The sequence below is a fragment of the Populus euphratica genome, unplaced genomic scaffold (assembly GCF_000495115.2).
Source record: "Populus euphratica unplaced genomic scaffold, PopEup_1.0 scaffold10.1, whole genome shotgun sequence".
NCBI lineage: Eukaryota > Viridiplantae > Streptophyta > Magnoliopsida > Malpighiales > Salicaceae > Populus > Populus euphratica.
The window spans coordinates 2,317,714-2,325,439 of NW_011499856.1; the positions used below are offsets into that span (position 1 = coordinate 2,317,714).

The 7,726-nt window shown below is 35.3% G+C and overlaps 2 protein-coding genes and 1 pseudogene across 4 annotated transcripts in view; 1 reads left to right on the plus strand and 2 right to left on the minus strand.

The window, feature by feature from the left end:
* Window positions 1-655: 655 nt before the first annotated feature.
* LOC105123445 (E3 ubiquitin-protein ligase SINA-like 10) lies at window positions 656-3,534 on the plus strand. Of its 3 annotated transcripts, none has more exons than XM_011023044.1 (3): window positions 656-729; window positions 794-1,324; window positions 2,606-3,534. In XM_011023044.1, the coding sequence occupies exons 2-3, from the start codon at window positions 803-805 to the stop codon at window positions 3,320-3,322; spliced, it is 1,239 nt and encodes a 412-aa protein (XP_011021346.1). In that variant the 5' UTR covers window positions 656-729; window positions 794-802; the 3' UTR covers window positions 3,323-3,534. The 3 variants fall into 3 exon arrangements, with proteins under 3 accessions (XP_011021346.1, XP_011021347.1, XP_011021345.1); XM_011023045.1 differs by having other exon boundaries at window positions 658-725; XM_011023043.1 differs by having other exon boundaries at window positions 659-724; window positions 783-1,324.
* A 958-nt stretch (window positions 3,535-4,492) lies between these two features.
* On the minus strand, window positions 4,493-6,287 carry LOC105123448 (probable S-adenosylmethionine-dependent methyltransferase At5g38780; annotated as a pseudogene).
* A 1,186-nt stretch (window positions 6,288-7,473) lies between these two features.
* The window catches only part of LOC105123447 (probable S-adenosylmethionine-dependent methyltransferase At5g38780), a 10,222-nt gene continuing 9,969 nt past the window's right edge, over window positions 7,474-7,726 (minus strand). The window contains exon 4 of the mRNA XM_011023047.1: window positions 7,474-7,711. Within this exon, the coding sequence (XP_011021349.1) occupies window positions 7,703-7,711 (9 nt within the window). The 3' untranslated portion in view covers window positions 7,474-7,702. The remainder of the gene's footprint in view (window positions 7,712-7,726) is intronic.

Consider the following 7,726-nt stretch of genomic DNA (forward strand, 5'->3'; position numbering starts at 1 on the left):
TAATTGAAGCTGAATGATAACACAAAAAATTTTAAAATTTATTTAGGTTTTTAAATTTTCTGATCCAGCGTAAATTATAACTTGAAATGTTCTACAAATTTGCAAATTCTTCTATTCAAATCTGTAATATTAGGTTGAATTATTTACTTTTTATGATATCAAATTCAGTTTAATCTAAAAAAAATTGTAAGTTGTACTAATTTGATGTTATTTTTTTTTTTTGTGAGTAGATAGATGTTGATAATCTACCCGTGATCTAACAAACATAAATTTATTGTTATTAAACTCGGTAACTCAGCTTAGCTACAGGACACAATCTAATATGATTGGTGTAAAAAGAATTAACTTTTAATTCACCCGGTTAACCCAATAATTCACTAATTACATGGTTAGAACCCAATCAATTTTTTCTTGAAAATAACACTGTTTTGACATGACATTTAGTCCAAATCAAAATTAATAATAATAATAATAATTATTATTATATAGAAGGTTTTATCAAACATAAATTCGTTAATGAATATTAAAAGTAATTAACATGACAGGAAAAACTAATTAAGAAAGAAAAATAAATAATTTTTTTCGGGAGGCGGGAAGGCACAATTGGCTCCCCGCCATTTCTATTGGCAACCCAGAATAAATAATTAAACCGAAAGCCACCAAACTGAAGAAGTCTAAAAGAAAAAAAAATCTTCACTAGTGTCTGTAGAAGAGGGCGGGCGAGCGAGCGAGAGAGAGAGAGAGAGAGAGAGAGAGAGATGGTTAAGTTCCCTGAGAGAGAGAGAGAGAGAGAGAGAGAGAGATGGTTAAGTTCCCTGAAGAAAATGAAGATGGACCCAGCAATCCATCTCGTAAGAGACAAAGGGTTTCTTCAACTTCCGGTGGTTTTTCTGCTCCTACTCCAAACCAAGAGACCCAACAGCATCTAGAGAATGAAAATCGAGAGGCAACCCATCAGCACGAAGCAAATGAAAATGAAGAGACCCAACACCATGAATCAAATGAAGGGACCCAACAACACGAAGCAAATGAAAATGAAGAGACCCAACAGCATGAATCAAATGAAGAAAATGAAGGGACCCAACAACATCAAGCAAATGAAAATGAAGAAGCCCAACAGCATCAAGAAAATGAAAATCAAGAATCTTCTGAAGAAGAGGACGAGTATCTTAGTGATGGTGGGGCAGAAGCTGAACAAGAGGATGACGTGCTCGATAAATTAAGCAGTTTTCTTGGCGATGGTGCCATGTCAATGACCCTCATGGACCTAGATATTCTTGATTGCACAATCTGCTTATATCCCTTGACTATCCCTGTCTTTCAGGTTAGATATTTTTCATTTTTACTTTCTTGATGTTGTTGTTTTTTGGTTTGTTTATGTTTTCTGTGTTTTTTTCGGTGCTGGTGTTTATTGTTTTCATTATTGTTTTATTTTTTTATGGGCTTGATTGGATAGGATCAGTTAATGTGAAGTGCTTGATATTTTCAACAAGGTTTTTTACAAACACATGCTTAGAGGCTATTCTGTTATCTTACTATAGCTGCCATTTCTTCATGGTGCCGCGACAGTTTTCTATATAGTGTTGGGGGTTGTGGAAGGATGTAGCTCCAAGGTATGAATTCTTGGTTGATATTGTAGTTTAGAGAAAAATGTCATGTTTTCTGGCTGCTGGTTATGTGGGAGACGTGCGGTGGATTCAGTAGAAATTCAAGCTTGCAAGCTCTCATCGTGTATATCAATAAACGATATCGGCTATGATTTTTTTTCTTGTAGTTCCATATCGAGCAAGACTCGAAACAATGGTATAAGACTCGTTGGTTTAGTGCTATTGCAGGACTAGGAAGGATGAACTAGGATTGTGGTGCAATATTCTTCAAATAAAGCTGGAGATAGGTTCTCTTGGAAGGATATGTTTAACGTTGTGTTGCCTAAGGAATAATTGATATGCCTTAAAAATGTGACATGTTTGTAGTTTAGTTGAGATATGGCTAAGAAATGTAAAAATACAATTAGAATGTGGTGGAAGAATAGATTCGATATATATAAATATTGTGCAAATTGAGGTTTGTTTAGCAAGGTTTGCTTAGAGTCGTGTCTTTGTATTTGTTGTTTGGAGTCCAAAATCCCATGTTGTGCCATACTCTGCTGCCCCAAAAGCTTTTAATTCTTGACTTAGCTTACAATTAAATCAGTAATTTGAGTAGATGAAACCAATGCATGATTTGCGTTATTGGCTATAGCAAGTGGTTTTGACATCAACTTATTGAAAGGTTATGTTAGTGTATATTCCAACTTATGAGTAGGCATTGTTATGCATCTGCATGTTGTGTTATTTGTTATGCATCTAGTAAACCTTGTCAATAAGTAGCATCAGTTGCTTCTCATTTTCTTGGTAAATATTCCCTGTTCTTGGTTTGCTTGTCCTTTTTGCTTATTGTCTTTTTCTTACCACGTGTTTCCTAAGTTAATGGCAAATTAGGTTCTTTATGGTACTCTGGATTTCGGTTTTCAATCTTTTCATTTACATGATTCATTATCATATCTAGCTAATCTCATAGTTTCTTTTTTTTTCTCTCTGTTTTGGGTGCATATGGGGGTATTCAGTGTGAGAATGGGCACACAGCTTGCTCTTCCTGCTGCAGTAAACTTGCACATAAATGTCCTGCCTGCTCGTTTCCTATTGGCGATAATCGCTGTCGGGCTATCGAGAAGGTTCTTGAATCAGTAAGGATACCATGTGAAAATATGCGGTATGGGTGTGGAGAGACATTTATTTACAGCAAGAAGTACAACCATGATAAGAGTTGCATCTATGCACCATGCTCTTGCCCAATACAAGGTTGCAACTTCATCAGCTCTTCTAAGAAGTTAGACCCACATTTGCGTTGCAGGCATGTAGGTGACGTGATACGCTTTTACTATGGTGGGGCATTCCCTCTTCCCTTATCTGTTGGTCAAAGTTCTGTGGTTCTCCAAGAAACTGACAATGGTGCTATATTTATTCTTCATCATCATGAAGAAACCTTTGGGAATATTGTCACAATTAGTTGCTTAGGGCCGCCCACATCTGCAGGAGAATACTTCTACGAACTTTCAACAAATGAATACTTCTATGATCTTTCAAAAAAATCTCAGGGTAAGAGTTTCAAATTTCAGTCTTATATGCAGAGTATTCAGAGCAGGGTCGATCACCCTCTTTCAGCGGGGTTCGTTCTACCTCCAGGTCAGTTTTTTGGTACATCTAAGATGATATACCTTGATCTCATCATATGGCGTAAGGGTGACTGCCCTTTAAACATCCAAAGCAGTACAAATGCTTAGAGAGACAGATGAAAGTTGTATGGCGATGCCTATTTTGTGGTGCCTCTTGAAAGCTTTTCTTTCTTTCTTTCCTGTCTTCTTTCGCGGTTGATATTTGCAAATTGCTTTCTGCTATAAGCTTCGGCCGAATTTCCATGGCTGTAAAAGTTCGGTGGGCTGCATACAGTCATCTAATTACACTTAAAGTCAAGAAACTGATGCTGTATGCTGTATGCTTCCTTGCGTTCCAGGCCTTAACTCACTTATAAACCGTGATTAACCTCTATGGATTTAGACATGCAAATTGGATTCACATGGTTTAGTAGTCACACAAATAGCAATGTCAATTAATTTTTAAATTAAATCTTGTAAATGAAATGACTCATAATTCATCAACAAATTAGTCATGAACATCATTTACAGACTACTTAACACTAGGGATGACACCAGTGCCTCAAGTTGAAGAATGGAAAGGACCAGAGATATAGGGAACTAAAAAGACCACCACACGTGATGAACTTTTTTGAAAATAACACATTTTCAAAAGATTAATGGAAAATAACACAGTTTTAAAGAGTTTTAGGAAAATAATATAACTTGTAAAGAATTATTGAGAATTGTAGTTGTTGAAAAATCATTATTCATAATAATAATTTAAATAAAAAATTATGATTCAAAATCATAATTTTAATTTCAAATAGCGATTCTTTAATAATAATAATCACAATTTTGCGTTTACAATGCATGTATAAACAACCTTTTTCTCCATATATATATATATATTAAAAAAAAACTGATTCCTTATATCAGTATGGACTGCTTTAAATATTCCTTATTAATTCAAAGAAATATATATGTTATTGTTTGGGGAATGTGAACATCGTTGTAAAGATCGGATCAAATGGCCGAATCTGAAGACACCATCTCTATGCTTTGAAAAACTCAAGTACGATGCACTTTAATTATCAAGTGCATCTGAGGCACTCTCCCCAGCTACTCGTAATAATAATAAATATTCAGCTTAACTACTTGAATTTTAAATTTATTATTTTAATAATTATTTGTTTGATTTCTTTTATAATTATTAAATATTTATATAATTATTAATTTTAGAATTTATAAAATTAATGAGATAACATGTAATCTAGATAAAATATTCATATTAATAATAATAATAAAAAAAAAAGACAGAAGAAAAAAAAACAAGATTCTTAATATAGCTGCCAGCCCAGAAAAGATACAGGCATTATTTGTTATGGTAAAAAAAAAAAAACAAAAAAGCTTGATAATTCGTCAACATTGAAATCCAAAAACGCATATCTTTCATCAGCTGATGTTACGCTTTAGCAGGATAAAATGGTCGACGTGTTGATGCGTCGCCCCATTGAAGACGGAGTCATAATTCTCAGCTAACTTCTTGGCAAAATATTCGAATATTTTGTCAACATCATCCCTTCCAAAGTGTTCTTCCAATAGTGCCTGATAAATAGCTCTAAATTGCAAAATAACAAACTGGACATCTAATTTCCTTTTCATCATGGGATGATTCAGCATGTTCATTCTCTCAATACAGAAATGTCCGTTGTTCTTTATAATCTCCTCCAACTCCTTAGCAGAAGAGTAGTACAGAGGCAAATTAAAGGAATCCACCTTTTCTTCACTAATCACTCCCTGCAAGAAATATTAGTATAGTTCAATGAAATTAATAATTGAAAAAAATAAAAACAAGAGCGTATACCATACAGTTTTGCTTCTCCGTTTCTTACTATTCTTTTATCGAAAGGAGCAGTTAAATAGAAAAATAACACATAGATTATCTTTCTTGAAAAGTTGAAGACAGATCCTTCACATAATAACTACGAGATTTGTAAGGAATTGCCTCCGCTGTCTGACCTCAAGAGTTGGCGTACTTTACTAACACAACACCAACTCCTTGCAATTGCGCCAAATACTCAACGCTTTTTTGTTGAAATTCTTCTAATCAATACAGGAGAGATTTATGTGCTTACCAATTTTGCCATGTCGATGAGGCAAGACCCGAAAAGCTCATTGCATATTCCAGCTAGAGTTTGAGACATAAGGATTCCGTCAGGAAGGCCGAGAATTATGATCACCATCAATCCTCCACCAATAATTTCTTGAGATCTAGCATTCAGAAAGTTATCCATATCCGTTTTGAACTGACCTGAATACGCTTTTGCTACTTCTTTTGCAGTTCCACTGCACTGTATGCTACCCTTATTCCATGCTGGAGATTTGGTGTCCACAACTTCCTCTGGAACCTTAGAGAGCCAGTGCAAGGAATAGGAAGAGCATGCAAGATGGAGCGTTGACTTCGGGAATAGACGACCATAAAAAGTACCAGGCACTCCAGCAGCGAAGTATTTTTGATATGATGGAAGGGTTTTGAAGAGAGTGTTGAAATCATTGGCCGTGACATCGTTGAAGAAAACTTTGGAACTCTAAGGGCGGGGAGTTTTGGAACTGGGCTTGGTATTTCTGCTCCACAGCTTCCATGATTTTCTCCATTGCCAAGAATGTATTCGGCCCAGCAGAACATCCAAAATCTGCGATTCGAAAAGTGCAGATATTTGAAGAATCAGAACAAGGGCTTTTAAAGTCAAGCTTATCTTTGATGTCTTCATTTATCAATTCATTCACGACGTCCAACAGTCCCCTCTGCAGTTGGCAATAAGTAAATATGCTTTTGTAATTGAAGATCAGTGCGTGTTAATTCAAACCAGTCTGTAGAAGATAATGAGAGAATGAGTGTATACCTGATAGGAAGAATTTTGGGCATAGCTACGAGGTCCATCTCCACCAACCATAGCCCATGATTTTGGCAGTGTTTTGGTCTCGCCATTTTCCATCTCTCTATTTCTCAACTTGATGCAGGTCTACTTCACATTCAAGAGAAGGGTAGATTTCTCTATATCAGTAATTCGCCTCTTACTTCTTCAATCGCATAACTACAATAAAATTATATTATGTGTGGGCATAAATTAACAAATGCAAGTAACATTTGATGACTTAGTATTTTTTTTTAATATAATATATGTTTGAATTCAAGAACTTTTGAAAGGAATATCAATATTAATGTTAGGTGAGTTGTAATTTATTGACTGATTACTTAATTTTTAAATCTTGTTGTGCTTTTTATAGATTAGTTGTAATCCACAGCGAGTTTTTTCTGGCAAGTAGAAGGGATTGACGCAGGTTGCGTAACAAAAATCCTAGCTTAAGAAGTTTGGACATGTCAAATGACTTTTCTAACAAAAACTACTTTTGATTCAATCATCGGATTACGCTGTAATTTTCTCTACTTACAAGAGCTGTGACTTTATGCTTGAGAATCCTAGTTTTTTTCTTTAATAATGTGGGGCTATGAAATTTTAAGGATCGAAGAACTCTATATCCACGGTATATACACAGTGTCATTGATGAATATTTTCCAAAGTTGAAGAATATACATACCTGATTAGAGAGATGGAAAGCGTTAGGGCCTGAGGGGGGTGGTGTCAAACAAAAAGTGAAACTCAAGAGTTTCATTACACACACACACACACACACACACACAAATAATATGCCAGCTTCGTTAGTTAAAAATAAAATAAAATCATATATTTGATCTGATGCTGCAGAACTTTTCCTCTCTGTGTTCACCAGTGCTTTTGTAATCGATGTATCATAAATAATCATCTCATAATGTTGACTTTTTCAACCAAAAAAGACAATAATTCCCAAAAATATTTTAAAAGCTAAACGAATCCTTTCTGTATCCTTTCTGAATATATTTTTGGTGGGTGCCGTGGACGACGACTGGGGAATGGTGCTCGGTGTCTCGGAATTTGAATTTGGTTTCAGCTCCCATCTCTGCCATGCTGCATCCCGGTGTGGCAGTATTGGTGCAGAATCCTCGCTTGCTGTTTTGTTTTTTTATTTTTTTATTTTGTCGTCTTGAGAAATTGTCAACGATGCTGTAGAACTTTGCGTTTAACTGTACAGAAGCATCATAGTATTCGTAATAAAGAGTTGTTTTATTCCCTTCTGGGAATTTTATCCCTGTTAACGAATATTCTTGATATATCAGGGGAAAGAAAATAATAATAATAAAGCATTTCCACCCTTTCTGGGAGCCTGTGAAGGGTATTCTATGGAAACTGGGTAGATCGTTGTAAGGATCGGATCCAATGGCCGAATCTCAATGCACGATTTCTCTGCTTTAAGAGATTCAAGTATGGCACTATGGGCACCCGACCACTCGCAAGAACAAGAACAGACAGATAGAAGAAAAAAGAAAAAAGAAAAGAAAATCGTAGCAAGAGCATAAAAAGATACGAACATTATTTGGTATGGTAATAAGAACACAAAACATTGAAATCCAATACCGCATATCTTTCATCAATTAATGTTACGCTTCAGCAG

Excerpts from the sequence above, each read along its gene's own strand:
- LOC105123445 (XM_011023044.1), top strand. The coding sequence starts at position 803 with ATGGTTAAGTTCCCTGAAGAAAATGAAGATGGACCCAGCAATCCATCT. Across the intron at positions 1,325-2,605 it reads TGACTATCCCTGTCTTTCAG|TGTGAGAATGGGCACACAGC; the intron begins GTTAGATATTTT and ends GGGGGTATTCAG.